The sequence below is a fragment of the Cupressus sempervirens genome, chromosome 4 (assembly GCF_028749045.1).
Source record: "Cupressus sempervirens isolate cs-2001-9-10 chromosome 4, ASM2874904v1, whole genome shotgun sequence".
Lineage (NCBI taxonomy): Eukaryota > Viridiplantae > Streptophyta > Pinopsida > Cupressales > Cupressaceae > Cupressus > Cupressus sempervirens.
The window spans coordinates 27,145,064-27,161,045 of NC_143121.1; the positions used below are offsets into that span (position 1 = coordinate 27,145,064).

At 32.3% G+C, this 15,982-nt stretch overlaps 1 protein-coding gene and 1 pseudogene across 1 annotated transcript; both read right to left on the reverse strand.

Moving 5' to 3' along the window:
- Nucleotides 1-620: 620 nt before the first annotated feature.
- LOC149559771 (glutathione S-transferase U19-like) lies at nt 621-1,643 on the reverse strand. Its single transcript, XM_089823502.1, has 2 exons — nt 1,207-1,643; nt 621-1,104 (listed from the first exon to the last, which is right to left on the reverse strand). The coding sequence occupies exons 1-2, from the start codon at nt 1,528-1,530 to the stop codon at nt 751-753; spliced, it is 678 nt and encodes a 225-aa protein (XP_089679628.1). The 5' UTR covers nt 1,531-1,643; the 3' UTR covers nt 621-750.
- Nucleotides 1,644-8,717: 7,074 nt separating this feature from the next.
- Nucleotides 8,718-12,515, reverse strand: LOC149559772 (putative glutathione S-transferase parC; annotated as a pseudogene).
- Between the last annotated feature and the right edge of the window lie 3,467 nt (nt 12,516-15,982).

A 15,982-nucleotide genomic window follows, 5' to 3' on the forward strand; every position in this document is an offset into this window, starting at 1 on the left:
CTTATTTAATTGTGATAGGTGCACAAAATAATTTTTAGGTACATCTATGTTCAAATATAAAATTATTAAAAATAATAAATTTTCTGAAATAACTTTTAGCAAAATTAATCACAAATTTAATATTTGTGGAAGGATTTTAAAATTTGAGTAGGACAAACAATAAATTTACAAACTTTGGAGGATTAGGATTTCTGTTGAAAGATTGAATTTTATTTGGAACATAAAATTAAAAGTAAGAAAGATGTGATAACATGTGGCACAATCTTGTTGAAGTTTACCCATATACATTTTAAAATTAGATCTTGTTTATTTTTGTTTCTCTATACTTATATGTTAACATCCTCTATAATTTTATAATATATATTTATTTAGAACATGAAAGAAATAAGAAAGAAATGATAACATGTGATATAATCTTGTTGAAGCTTATTCGTATACATTTTTTAATTAGATCTTTGTTTACTTTTATTTTTCTACACTTATATGTTAACATCCATTTTTTGTTTTATAATATAAAAAATATTTTCTACCTAATCTAACTTATTTAAAATATAAGAATGTTACAATAAATTAGCCAATAGACATATAATAAAATATTGTTTTATTTAACACTTCCACTATTGATCTATAAAAATATTCATTCAACTAAAATTATTGTACACCATATACAACCATTAACAGATATGTCAAACAAAAGACAACAATACTCAATACATTGCAAAAAGGCATCTTTAGCCATACCTAGTTTAACTAAGTTTCAGGATCAAAACGCTTTTCAAATTGTATGACAGATTCTAGCACTCTTGCTGATTCTGGAAGATATTTCTTGACACTTTCCCTCTCCATACATTTCTTCATCCAATCAAAAATACTTGGAAATTCATTCTCAAACATAATCTTAAAACCTCCAAATGTTTCATATGTTTGGAACCAACAGATCAATGGGACAAATGCAATATCTGCCATTCCAAAACAACTTCCCCCAAAATAATCTTTTCCTTTGAGAGCTTCTTCCACCATTCCTAAACTTTCTATAAACTGTCGCTTTCCTTCTTCATGTTCTTCTCCCTTACTTCGAAATATACATCTCCCTGGATCAATAAGCTGAGGAAAATAACAATGTTGTAAAACATTCTATTAACAAAAATCATATGAACAATTTTAGTATTTTAATTATAAATCCAAGACGTTTTGAGCCACATATACCTTTTTTTCTATAAAATCTGTCCAGAATCGATCCATGGCACGGTCATATGGATCAGATGGTAAAAAAGAAGAGCCATTACTCCAAACCTCATCAATATATTGCAGAATAATGGCAGATTCAACCACAGGTCTGCCATTGTGAATAAGAACAGGTACCATCTTATTCACAGGATTCATTTCCAACAAAAGGGGGCTTTTATTAGAGAAGAGATCTTCTTCCACAAACTCATATTTTACACCCTTTTCTTCAAGCCCAATCATGGCTCTCAGAGCAAAAGGGCTTGCCCAGAAGCCAATAAGCTTAACTTCATCTTCACCTGCCATTTCTTCAACTATTTCTCCTTCAATCTTCACTGATTAAACTTTCTATGAAGAAGAAGAAGAACAAATCTCTGCTGTAGTTGTTTTGTCTGCTTTGCTGGGCAAGAAAACAAAATTATTGTAATGACGGCTATTCAACTTTGACCCGTCTCTTGGAAACATGAAAACTGGTTCCATGTTGCTGTCATACGTAAAAAGCATCTCGCCTCATAAACATTTTTTTGTTTTATAATTGGTTAGAAAGTGGCTGAAACTTATGCAGTAGTTTTAGCATATCAACTATAGATTTTTTAAGCATGTCAACTACATTATAAATACAGTTTTAAGAACTTGTCAAGTGGGAAAAATAATATTCAAATATTTTAATATCTTACTATTCCCAATGTATGTCTATTATCTATTCTCCAAATGTGAATGCCTCTTACTTTCCACTAATTTTAGAAATGAATTATTCATAGATTTCTAGTTGATAAATTATGGACAGCAAGAACATACAAAGTATCAGGGGATAACCTTGACTAATAGAGTTAATTTTTTTTAAAATGATATGCAATAATAAGAGACACAATTATAAGCATCATAGAATATAGTTATTATATCTTACAAATAGGAACCTCTAAATTTTAGAGTTTTGATTATTTCACACTATATGTTGGTAAAACTTTTCAAAGTTACTTTTGAAAAAAATAACACATTTATTAGATGCTTCAAACAATTCTATTCCATCTCAAATAATACTAACAATGATAGGAATATAGCTTTTTGATGAAATAAATTTCCCAAAGGCACAGAATTGAAGGAAAATTGTAACATATATGAATAAAAAGCACCTTGAAAGAATGTTATATGATACATTCAACAAGAAACCTTGGCTACCAATTGGTGATGTGTTCAATGCCAACAAATTTGGGAATGAACTTGAAGCTTCCATAATTGATATCAAACCTCAAGGAATCACATTTTATACTTGTTGGAGGCAATAACACATAAATGCCAAATGGATTTATTGATAATTCAAGGAAAGTCATCATGTCCAAATGCCTTGTTACTGGCCATGTGTATAAGAGTGTCCAAAATATTTTCAAGGGGGGAGTTAGGAATCACAAGTAGTTTGAGCTACATGAGCAAGTTTGGTGGATACAATATTAAGCAATCACATTGAGATATTCCTGTTAGTAATTTGAAATGATCAGTTGCCCTGGAGTGAAACGCCCACCTACTCGCTCGACACTCTTAAACTCAGTAAGTGAGTTTGAAATCCAAAAAGAGAGGGAAGTTTTTTGTGGACAAAACAAAAGGGATAAAGCTCATTCATTCAATAAGAATTAGAGAGAACATGAAGAAGATTAGCGGATCAAGGCAACATTTAAATGATAGAAGGAAGGTTCAATTTCAAAGTATGCAACAACATGTGTTGATTCTCTCTGTCATTCTAAAGTTCATTTTTTTCCCTATGAAGTAGTGAATGCTCTAGGTGCTATTGTATGCAGCCTTTAGTGTTGCAAGTTTAAGATTAGTTTTATTAGTTGAAGTATTTTTCATTTTTTGGTTGAAGCCGAATGCTCCCAGATTTTGTAATAGTTTAACTCAGTTGTATAGAAAGCAATCAAGCAGGCATATTAACCAATCCAGTTGTATTGGCTCATTGCCATCCCCTTTCTATTCATTATGCTTGTTGCATTAAGTATTTGAGAAGTTCAAAGATGCATGTTCTCTGTTATCTTTCTCATGTTTTACTTGTGGAAAAGTCTTGACTATAAGTCTATTATTGACGAGCACTAGGTTCATGTGTAAGCTAAGCTCTCCTTGTGCTCACTCAGTCAGCAATTGTCTATGTTGTTTCTGGCAAGTTATAATTGGCACTTCCGAGTTTCCATCTTGTGCCTACCAAACTCACTCAATGTAGTGTTCTCTTTAGGTTTTGAGCTCCTGTTTGGTAACTGAGTCATGCAGCTCCCATTGTTGCCAAGCTCACTCAGCGTCCAATGCTTGCCACTTGACATCCATTGTTGCTGACCAAATTTTTGTGTTTTGAAGTTTTTTTTTTTTTACAAGTTATCAGAGCTTTATTGCCCCACATCCATTGTGAGTTAGGGCATTTTTTTTTTGGTATTTGACATGGAAGGAGATGCAACAAAGATATGGCAGCAACCACCATCCTTTAATGGACAAAATTATGATAGACGGGCAAAGAAAATGAGAACCATTATGGTTGCTAATGATTTGTGGGAGTTTGTGATTAAGGGGTTCAATGATGTAACTGAACCAGCACCATATGCTACCCTCACAAATGCTCATAAGACTCAATTGAAGGAGTCAAGAAGAAAGGATGCAAAAGCATTAAGTCTAATTGAGACAACAATGACAGAGACTATTTTTCCCAAGATTGCAACAACAAATTATTCAAAGGAAGCATGGGATATCCTTGAGACAAACTTCAAGGGGATTGATAAGGTTAGAGTAGTAAAGCTATAGATGATCAAAAGGGAGTTTGAGAACATCAAATGAAGGACAATGAACCTATTGCAAAATCTAGCTCAAGAATCTCTATTTTGGTATACCAGTTCAAATCAAATGGAGAAGAGTATGAAGAGAAAAGGATAGTGGAGAAGATATTGAGGATTTTATCTCAAAGATATGACAATATTGTGATGACCATTGAGGAAGAAAAGGACCTTACCACATTGAATATGGATGAGTTGATGGGAACTCTTCAAACTCAAGAGCACCAGATCAATAGATTAGCAAAAACTTCCCAAGAGAAGTCTTTCAAGGCTCAAGAGGATTCAAGAGGTAGGGGAGAGCAAGAAATGGCTTTAGTAGAGGCTCAAGAAGTAGAGTTCATGGAAGGAATAGTCAAAGGAATGCTAGTCTAGAAAGCTTAGGACAAGCTAGCAATCAAAAGGGAACAAGCACCTCTGAAAACAACTCTAGAGGAGGTAAGAAGAATTACAACTCCAACAAGAATGATGTAGAATGCTACTATTGTCATAAGTTTGGGCATTATGCTAATGAATGCTACAAGAAGTAGGGTGTCAATCAAAGCATAATGCAATTGTGGCTAATGTGAATATGGGGAATACAAACAATCCCATAGCCTTCACTATGTGTAAAATTGGTGAAAAAGGAAACCCCGAGTTATGGTACTTGGACAACAATTGCAGCAACCACATGAGTGGTAATGAAAGTTTATTTTCTTTCATTGATAGAAATTTGAAGTCTGAAATCAAAATGGAAAATAATGGAACCATTCCCATTGTGTGAAAAGGATCATTCATGGTTTGCACAAAGCAAGGTGAGAAGAAGAAGATATAAAATGTATATTTGCCCCAGGTATGAAGCACAATTTGATGAGTGTTGGACAAGTCATTCAAAATGGTTACAAGGCACTGATGGAAAATGAAAAGTGTGTTATTCATGAAAAGAATGAGAGTAAGAGAGTACTTGAAGCAGTCCAAATGACAAAGAACCAAATGTTTCCATTGAAGATAGAGACATGTTTATCTTCTCAAGTCACTGTTGCACCTCCCAAGCATGCATGTATGGTAGTACATCAACAATCAGCTCTAAGGAGGGTGATTGAAGACCCCTCCAACCTATGATATCTCAGGTATGGGCATATTGGTTTTTTCGGCTTAAATTTATTGTCCAAGAAAAGAATGGTAGTTGGTTAAGGAAAATCTTGATAGATTTGAATGAAAAACAAGAGGGTGGAACCACAATTTTTTGTGACAATAATTCCTCAATTACATTGTCTAAGAATCCAATCTTCCATGGGAGAATCAAGCATATAGAAATCATATATCACTTCATCAGAGAGTTGGTGGAGAATGGAGACATCAAAATAGAATTTTCTAAGTCTGAGCAATAGCTAGCAAACATATTTACTAAGCCTTTGGGCATATCAAGTTTTGTGCAACTAAGAAGGAGTCTTGGTGTAATTGATTTGGATCAAGAGTGATCCTTGTTTGTTTGGCTCGGGACAAAGGGGGAGTGTCAAAAATTTGAAATGATCGGTTTCCCAAGTTTGTTATTGACTTGGTCAATTCATGTGTAAACCGAGCTCTCCTTATGCTCACTCAGTCAACACTTGTCTGTGTTGTTTCCATCATGTTATAGCTAGCACTACCAAGTTTCCATCTTGTGCCTATTGAGCTCATTTGGTTCCTTCATCTACCAAGTTCACTTGGTGTTGTGTTCCCTTTTGGTGTCGAGCTCCCCTTTGGTGACCGAGTCACTCGGCTCCCATTGTTGCCGAGCTCACTCAACATCCACTATTGTTGAGCACTCCACTCGTCTCCTTAACGTGTGAAGCTCACTCAACACCCACTGCTTGTCACTCGGCATCGATTGATCCCAAGAAATTTTTTGTGTTGTGAAGTTTTATTTTTCACAATTCCCACAATAATTATGTATAGGTTATAATTGATTCCAAGGTAATACAATTGTATGATTTTAACATCCTACATGATTTTAAATATCTAACAAACTATAAGAAAACACGTCTCAATACATTATAAAAGGGATGCAACTATCCTCTAGGAAAATTGTACATTGACCAATTTTCAAAAAATTGAAAACAACATGGATTTTTCTGAAAATTTCAACATTTGATTTCATGATCTACGTAGTTTGTATTCAAACACAACAAAAAAATTGAAAAAATATAACTGCATTTTCATGAACGTGAAAAAAAAAAGATTGGACTTTATTTTGTCTTTAGTACATTTCTCGAGGTGATTAGCCTGTCTCCTAATAACCTATAATAGAACATACTAAACTTTAATGAAACATAATTTTACTGAGTTTGTGAAACAAGATGCTTTTTTATTTGCATCATAATTTGTAAAACTCATTCTTGTTGGGAAAGTACTTTCTTGATACTTTCCCTCTCAGTACATTTCTTAATCCTGCCATAAATCCTTGGAAATCTATCCTCGAGCATAAGCTTAAAATCTCTGAGTACTTTGTCACTATGACATAAGCATATCATTGGAGCAAATGCAAAATCTACCATTCCAAAAGTCTTTCCTCCCAAATAATGAGTTTCTTCTAAGATTTCTAAGCTTTCTATACCTTGTCGCTTTCCTCCTCCTTGTTCTTCTCTCTTGGTTTCAATTAACAACCTCCCTAGAATAAAACACTGTTATAACATGATCCATTAAAAATCTCATAAACAATTTAATTTTTAGTTAAATATCAAATAAGTTTTTAGCCTCATATACCTTATTTTCTATAAAATCTACCCAAAACCAAGCCATAGCTTTGTCGTATGGATCAAATGGTAAGAAAGGAGAGCCGAACAAGAACAAATCTTTGCTGTAGTTTAGTGGTTTTGATGGACCAAAAAAAAAAATCAATTGCTTACGTAGTTCCTTGCATAATGATGGGTATCCAAGTTTGACCCGTTTCCACACCTTCTGTTCATTAAAACATTGAAAATTAGTTTAATGTTTCTATCATATGTAAAATGAAATCTCGATTATACACCATTGGGTCAAGGTTTTCTCGAGTACTCTATTGCTATAGCAAGACCATGAGGACAATGACGACATTGTCAATTACAATTATAAAGACTTTTGACAAAATGCATTCATTAAAGATTGGCATATAAGGGAAAACTGTGGCATATTTGAATGCCATAAGTTTTGGCATAGGGCGTGGGCTAATTTCTCGATAAAATTTATTAAAGATAAAATAAAGTTCTTCTGAAATTTGTTATTGTTTTCGATTACAAAATATGTAGATCATGAAGATCAAAATTTTGTAAAAATCAGTGTGCTTTTGATATTTTGAAATTTGATCAACAATGCTTTTTGTAGGAAGGATAACTAGTCCTTAGTAAAGATATTTTAAAAGACATTCAACAAGGTGGTTGTTACCAATTTTCTACGTTGACAATTGACTTTGAAGTTTTTAGGTTTCATCACAAAGAACATCTATTAAGAGATTTTGTTTTATACTTGAAAGAGGTAAGGATCCATAAAATGTCAAGTAGATTTATAAATTCATCGGAAATTCATCTACCCATTGTCATTGTAGTAATATTTATAAGGATCTCAAAAATATATCGTGAGAAAGAAATGAGAAGTATGATTAGTTTGAGTTACACTACACAATATTGTGTGTTTACATTGAGATATATCTGAATATTAAACATTTATATGCTTTAACTAATTATAGAGATATAGTTGTTTAGTTTTAATTTAATTTAAAATTAAAATAATGTTAAATAGATTTACACTAGTCAAACTGTAGAACAACGCTACATGACGTACAAACTTGATCACTAAAATGAATTCATGTACTCCCAACATGTAAAATAAAGATGGTCAAGACTATCCAACCATGTGTCAACTTTAGATCAACCTTTCTAGACCAAGACATATACATTTGAGTTGTGACACATATATACATGACACATAATTTATTGATCTAGACTTTCTAGAATCAAGGTAGAAATGATACAATACTAACTTATGTGAATTAATAAAAATATGAAATTATGTATGAAAATTATCTACTTAGATGATTACTTGTAAATTCTACATAAAAGCATAAAATTGAGAACACAAGGTCTTTTGTGGTAGCCACTTAACGAATATTCAAAAACAAATGAATCCGCCAAAAAGGCCCCACAAGACCCTCAACCCTTTTGTGTATCAAGTTCTACAAGTCTACATATTTCACACTTGTATTGCAACTCATTGATCACTTGATACAAATGCTATAAAATTTCATCTCTCTATTAAAATTCATTTTACTCAATATGACTTACACATTTGCACCAAAGTCTTTATCTATTAATGTAATACAACAAAAGAGGATCTTGGTAACTCACTTTGATACCAATCCTATAAAACCTCATCTTCATACCAAAACTCACTTTATTCAATATTGAAGGCAATACATATAAAATTACATTGTTGCTCATAATTTTATCAAAGTGGATGAACACTTTACCTAATCTCATATATTTCTCAACCAACTAAATAATTCTGAAATATTCTTTTACTTGGAATAGATTTAAATAATAATATTATTTAAATCTATTGGTTTTGACCTCCTTATAGTAATTATATAATTAAAGTATTAAACACCACATATATAAATATACAACACCTAAGACAAGCTAAAGCATAACACAACTCAATCCATTACAAAACTAAGCTTTCTAAAACAAAGTTCAACTAAACCTCTCCAAAAAGAAACTTTCTAGCTTGAGTTAATGTGTTCAACACTTGTTCTTCTTGTGGGAGTACTTTCTTCATGCTCTCCCTCTCCATACATCTCTTCATCCATGCAAAAAAGTTGGGAAATTTATCTTCAGTCATAATTTTAAAATTTTCAACAATTTCAAATGTATGAAGCCAACATATTTGTGGGGCAACTACAATATCTACGATTCCAAAATTACTTCCTCCAAAGTAATCATTCCCTTTGAGAGTTTCTTCTAGTATTGCTAAATCTTCCATAAATTCTCACTTTCCTTCTTCTTGTTCTTTTTTTTTAATGCTATGATTCTTTCTCCAGAAGTACAGATCTAAAATAATACATAATTATTACTAAGAAATATTAGAATGCACATAAATTTAAAATAATAGTACAAGAATAAAATCTGCAATATATTTTAAAAACGGAAAAGTACTATATTGATATAAAATATACTATTGTAGCACATTAAATTTGATAAATCAAAAATTCTATTTACAATTTAAAATATGAATTTTTGATCTATTGATAAAATTGAATAGACATACCTTATTTTCTACAAAGTCTACCCAAAACTGAGCCGTAGCTTGATCATATGGATCAGATGGTAAAAAAGTGGGACCATTGCTCTGTTGGACTTATTACATTAATTAGTTTAGGTTAGTTTATTGTTGAATTAATGTAATAAGAGGGGAATGTTAGATTTATTACATTAATCAGGTTAGTTTCTATGTTTAGATTAGATAAATAAAATTAGTTCAATATATAGTTGTGGGAAGTTATTCCCGTAAGTAGTTGCTGTAAGGGAAAATAAGACTATATACAGATGCTTAGACATCAATGTATATTATATTCATATCATTCTAGTATAATATTTAGTATAATTTCAATATCATTTGTTAGTTTCAATTCGATATGTTTCCTAATGTATCTAGAAAATCTAAATCAATAGTTTCAACATTTTAAATTTTTGCTCTTTTATTTTATGTTTTTAGTTTCACATTCTTTGGGCTTGTTATAGTGGTATCAGAGTAGGCTAAGGGTTAGTGCAAGAAGTTGGGTCTCACTTTTGGCCAAAAAGTGGAAGTGTTTTTTCTTTTTCTGAAATATTTTGTCAATTGATGCCAAAATTTGAGCCATTTAGAGATTAAATATAAAAAAACTTCAGAATAAAAATTGTAGTGTATGGAATCTTCTTTTTGAATATGTAATTTATTTGTTTGCCCATATGATAGATTATTTTTTTGGTATGGATCTTCAAAAACCACTTTTTCAAAATGCTTGTTTCAGGACCATACCACGCTCGTGTACAAACACCATAATTTGACACAAATGAATGACTTTTTGTGAATCATTTTAAATGGAGTTACCTGACACAGCAAAGATTGATGAGAATATTTTTTTTGAATTTTTGAATGAGTTATTATTATTATTATTAATTTTTAATTGGCTATAAAGGATAATTTTAAAACCTCTCATGTACGGACACCATAATTTGATTAAAATTTCACTTTTTTCAAATTTTTTTTAACTTCAAAAGAATTGAATGTATATTGATGACATATAAATTAATTTAAGAAAAATTATAAAATGAAAAAGTTATTAAAGTTTTAGTGAACGTTTCTATTTTACATTAAGGTACCACCTTTGATTAAAAAATAATACAAAAATAGTAAATAAAATCATAATGCTATAAAATTTATATTTATGAAATTAGAACAGTGAGAGCTATAATGGGTTTTTGTTTCATAAAAAAATTTGATCGAGAAGACCCTCTAAAAATTATGGCAAGGCATGAATTTGTCAGTTCAATGCCTTAGCCAAATCTTGAGAGGCCAAGGTATAGGCTTGGTCTCACAAAGCCTGTCCCAAACCAAAATCTGAGGCAAGAAAAAAAAAATCTCACCTCATGTTGTAAGAAACAGGCACCCATTATTTGAATTTCAAAAAATGGGTACCCATTTTGAAAAGCTAAAAGCGACATGTAAAATCTGTCGAAAACTTAAAAATTGAATTTTTAAGAAATGGGTACCCATTTTTTACTTTTAAAAAATGAGTAGCCATTTTTTATTTTTTAAAAATGGGTACCTGTTTCTTAAAAATTCAAATTTTTAATTTTTTGAGAAATAGGTACCCGTTTTTTGAAAATAAAAATGGGTACCTGATTTTTAAAAATAACGGGTGCTCATTTTTTAAATTTAGTGTTGGGCACCCGAGTCAAAAATAGGTACCCATTTTTAAAAATCAGGTACCTGTTTCTAAGAGGTCTCATTCCATGGATTTGACTTTTGCAGAATTGTGACCCAACTTTGTGCATTCACCCTTAATCAATGGGGAGAAGAGTGCTTTTAATAGATTTTGGATGACTAGACCCTATTTGTTGTGAATAAAATAGGAGGTTGGAGGCAATAGAGGTTGGAGGATTCTTATCATCTCTAGCTAGCTTCTTGCTTAGAGATGATTATTGCATGGGAAGCACCTATTTGTGTCCCTGAAGAAAAGAGGGGGCTTGGTTATGTGATTGTCCTTCTATTGAGTGAGGGGAGTAGGATTTCAAAAATTGTGTTAGAGACACTTGAAGGAGATGTCGACTTTCAGAGGAAAGACATCCATATGTTAGTGGCAATTATTTCTATGGCACTTGAGGAGGCTTTAGACACACTTAGAGGAGATGTGGACTTTCAGAGGAAAGGTGTCTCATGTGTGGCACAGAGGAGGCATCAAGCACACTCCATGGAGATGTGAAATTGTGGAGGAACTATGTCTTGTTGTGTAAGGGAGGTGGAAACAATGTTATTGTGAGGTCAACTTCAAGATTTATAGTTTGAAGTTAGGATATTGGTGAAGGAGCTCAACTTTAGGATTATGATTTGCAATCTAAAGTTGTAGACTAATTCCAAAGATTGGTGAAAGAGCTCAACTTCAGGATTAGGATTTGCAATCTGAACTTGCAAACTACTTTTAAAGATTGGTGAAGGAACTTCATCAAAGTTTCTAGAGGAATAATATTGGTGAAGGCTTTTCACTTTTATTAGATTAATGTAATAAGGGGGGAATGTTGGACTTATTACGTTAATTAGGTTAGGTTAGTTTATAATAAGTGAGAATGTTAGATTGTTGAATTAATGTAATAAGGGGGGAATGTTAGACTTATTACATTAATTAGGTTAGGTTAGTTTATTGTTGAATTAATGTAATAAGGGGGGAATGTTAGATTTATTACATTAATTAGGTTAGTTTCTATGTTTAGATTAGATAAATAAAATTAGTTCAATATATAGTTGTGGGAAGTTATTCCTGTAAGTAGTTGTTGTAAGGGAAAATAAGACTATATACAGATGCTCAGACATCAATGTATATTATATTCATATCATTCTAGTATAATAGTTAGTATCATTTCAATATCATTTATTAGTTTCAATTTGGTATGTTTCCAAATGTATCTAGACAATTTGAATCAATAGTTTCAACATTTTATATTTTTGCTCTTTCATTTTATATTTTCAGTTGCACATTCTTTGGGCCTGTTACATGCTCCATGCCTCATCAATGTATTGCAAAATAATAAAAGAATCAATGACAGGCCTTCCATTGTGAATAAGAATAAGTACCTTCTTATGGACATGATTTATTTGTAACAAAAGGGGGCTTTTATTCATCGGATCTTCTTCTACAAACTCATATTTGATGCCCTTTTCTTCAAGCCCAATCAAGACTCGAAGAGTATAGGGGCTGACACTAAAGCCAAGAACCTTAACCTTATCTCCATTGCCCATCTTCACCTATTTCAGCTCCTTCAATCTTACTCAAGTTTGTATGCAAAGAGAAGAGCAAATATGGGGTGCATTTATAGTTGTTTTGGGCTCTTCACTTTGCTTCATTTCTCAAAAAAAGTGGGTCAACCTAATGGTTTATAATGCATGGAGGTAGTTTCCTAGAAAGGAAAATAATTTAAATTAATGAACTCTTTCTATGTAAAATGAAAATGTAATGACTATTAGATAAAACTGGTGAATGAAAATAGGCATAAACTGAGGCAGCTATCTGAACATGCATAAAAATAAATAAAACAAAGCATTATGTAGAGAAGCGGGTCTATTATAATAAGGACTAATCAGATTTCGATTGACTTTTACTTTGTTGGTTAAACACGAAAGATGATAGAAATGTATGGTTCATTTATGTTTTGTGTTTTGGAATGTATGGAAGTTTTAATGGTTTTTTATTATCTAATTAATATTGTGATCTAAAGTGAAAGACATTTGATTTAATGACGTTGGAAAAGTAATTTTAATCAACATTAACATAACAGTTTCATTATAGATGTTATTACTATAATATTATTAGTATACACTTTGTGCTTGACAATAATAAATAGAAAGTCTTTGCATTGTTAAATGCTTGAATGAAATACTAATCTATTTGGTTGTTACCATATTAAAATTGTACTATCTACTGTACCTCTTTTGAGTGTATTTCATTTGTATATTAAAGACTTAAGACTATTTAACACTAGTCTGGGTGCATATAAGTTGCACCGTAGCCACTACCAAAATGGTTGCACACTATTAACACAATCTCTAGACAAGTGATCACCATATTGCTGCAAACTAGCCTTAATTGGATGAAAAGACTACCTCTCTAGGGCCTTTTCAATACTCTCAAAAACCACATAAACACCATGATTACTGAGAAGTGCATGGTGGTGAAATAAACTTCCTATGAGAGCGGTGCCACTACAAAAATCATATTTCTAGAAAGCTTTAGCAAGCTTACCTCCCTACAAAAAACTAGGCTTGATAAATATGGCAACTATCAGTTGTAGATGAAACATATATTGCAATAGGTCTAGGGTATTTGACAAGAAAATTGATAAAATATGAGAAGAATAAAATATCCTCTTTCTTGGAGGGAAAAGAATTTCATGCCCAATGATTCTCTTTATTCCTCTTTATATATGTAGACAATCATAGAAGAAGATCGTAGCCAATATATCATCTTTGATACAACCCAAAAATGACATTTCCCAATCTTTAGTTTTCAAGAAATTGAGTTGTAGTTTCTAGGGTAATAATCCATGTGTAATGCTAAGCAAGCCAAGCAGAGCACAACTAGATAACTAACCCCTACTAGAGAGTTCACTGACCACAAAGAAGACTAGAATACAGAACCAAAAACAACACCCTTAGCAATTCAAAAACAAAAAAAAAAGCCCAAAAAACCAAATCGACTATAGTATCTAGCCAAAGCTTGGTATCTGGCATTTAACCTGACTACGAAGTCCTTTGATAAGATTCCTCTTTGGGTTAGATTGTTGAATCTTCTCCTTCACCTATGGAAGGACTCAATCTTGGAGGTTGTGAGGGATGGCCTTGGGGATTTCTTAATGGTTGATTTGGTTCCCTCCAATGTCTTTAGGAAAACATATGCTTGCATCGTTGTGAAGATGGATATCTCTAAAGGGCTCCCTGTTATGATTAAGTTGGCTTCTTCAAGTGGTTCCTGGATTCAACTTATCGATTACAAAGGTATACCCTTTAGATGTAGGAATTGTCATAATAATAGACATCTTGCTGCTCAATGCTCCTTTGATAAGGTTAGATCGAAGAAATCACCTTGTTGGTGGTTGGGAGTTTCAGATGATCATTATATGGTTAAGAAAGTTGCTTTGGTTGTGGATGGGTTGGATAGTTTTTCACATACTGATCTCACTTTGGATGAGGATTCTATGGATGCCTCCGATGTTGCACATGCTGTCCCTTCCATGGTTTTGACTCAAAGTGTTGTTGATTTTCCATCTCTTGCTGACTTTGTAGTTCTGGACCCTTTGCCTATTTTGAGTCAGAATTGTGTTGTTGTCCCTTCTACTGTTGACTCTTTCTAGAACACTGCTACTGGCTCTTCAGCTGGGGGGTTTTTGGGTGTTAGTGGGGATTGGCAAATTTTTTTGGGGAAGGTAGAGGATGGTTGGACTTCAGTTAAAGAGAAAAAAGGAAATTCCTCCAAACCTTCATTTGATATAGCCTTACGGTCTCTAAAGAATGGACCAAAATGTAAATCTTGATGGTCTATGTTTGACTTGGGTTGGTTGCCCTCTTGTTGGGAACATTAGTGTCTCTCTCTAGTTTTCTAGGTGGTTCTCCATAGTTGTTTTAAGATTCTCATTGTTATATCTTTCTTGTCCCTTTGTACAAGGTTTCAGGTCCTTTCAAAACTTGTTTTTACTTAATCAAAACCAAAGAAACTTCTATTCTTGACACTTTAATAACTTGAGCTTGCAATGATAACCTTTATCTTAGAAAGATATGAAATTTGTTGCATAGTATGAGAAAACTACGATGCATGTATGAAATGTGTTATCCTAAAGGGAGAATAAAGCTATCATAACTTCGCACAAGTGACTATCTTTAAATTGTCCAACGCCACTATAAAATAAAAGGTTTTATGCTATGAAGATGAAATCATAATCCAACCATTAGATGAACTTTTTAATTTCCTCCATATCAAAATGCCAAAAAAATGATAAGCCTTCTAACAACTACCAATAAATAAACATGATCTTGAAATACGAAAGAAGAACCAAAGTCCAAACTTTAGATGTCACCAAATAAGTATGCCACCACATAAGCATGCCAAGTACAAATGTTGGACCCACTTTTAATTCATGTTAACTCCACTATCCAATAAGCCCATTGACATATCATCATAAACTATCCACTAGCTACCAACTACTAATCCTATATAACCATGCTTAATACTCTCAAATTAACATCATATGTGACATACGTATACCCATATTTGCTTATATATGTAAACTATATAATCAGATATACATAAATAAAGCACACATGATGGCATTAAATATATATTAACATAAAATTACTAGCTTACAGCTAGCAAAACAAAAATTACTCATACTTGATAATAGAGATAATGGAGGGGAACTTTTTTAACAAAGTAGCAGAAGATCGAGAGTCTGAAATAATTCTATCAAATCCAACATTTAAAGAGAACAAAATTCCACAATCCATTATATTGTATTGATATGTTTCTGGATTCGATTGTGTACAAACATCTTAACACAATCGAATCCAGAAACATATCAGTACAAATCCAACATTTACTAAACAATCTGCCAAAGCATTACCTTCCCTATAGACATGGAATAAAATATATATATCGAAAGAGTCAATGAGACCCAAAATTCATTGGAAGACATAGCAAAAGATGTGAATTATTACTC

Coding starts and splice junctions, on each gene's coding strand:
- LOC149559771 (XM_089823502.1), bottom strand. CDS start 1,530: ATGGCAGGTGAAGATGAAGTTAAGCTTATTGGCTTCTGGGCAAGCCCT. Junction 1,105..1,206: donor CAGATTTTATAGAAAAAAAG/GTATATGTGGCT, acceptor TATTTTCCTCAG/CTTATTGATCCAGGGAGATG.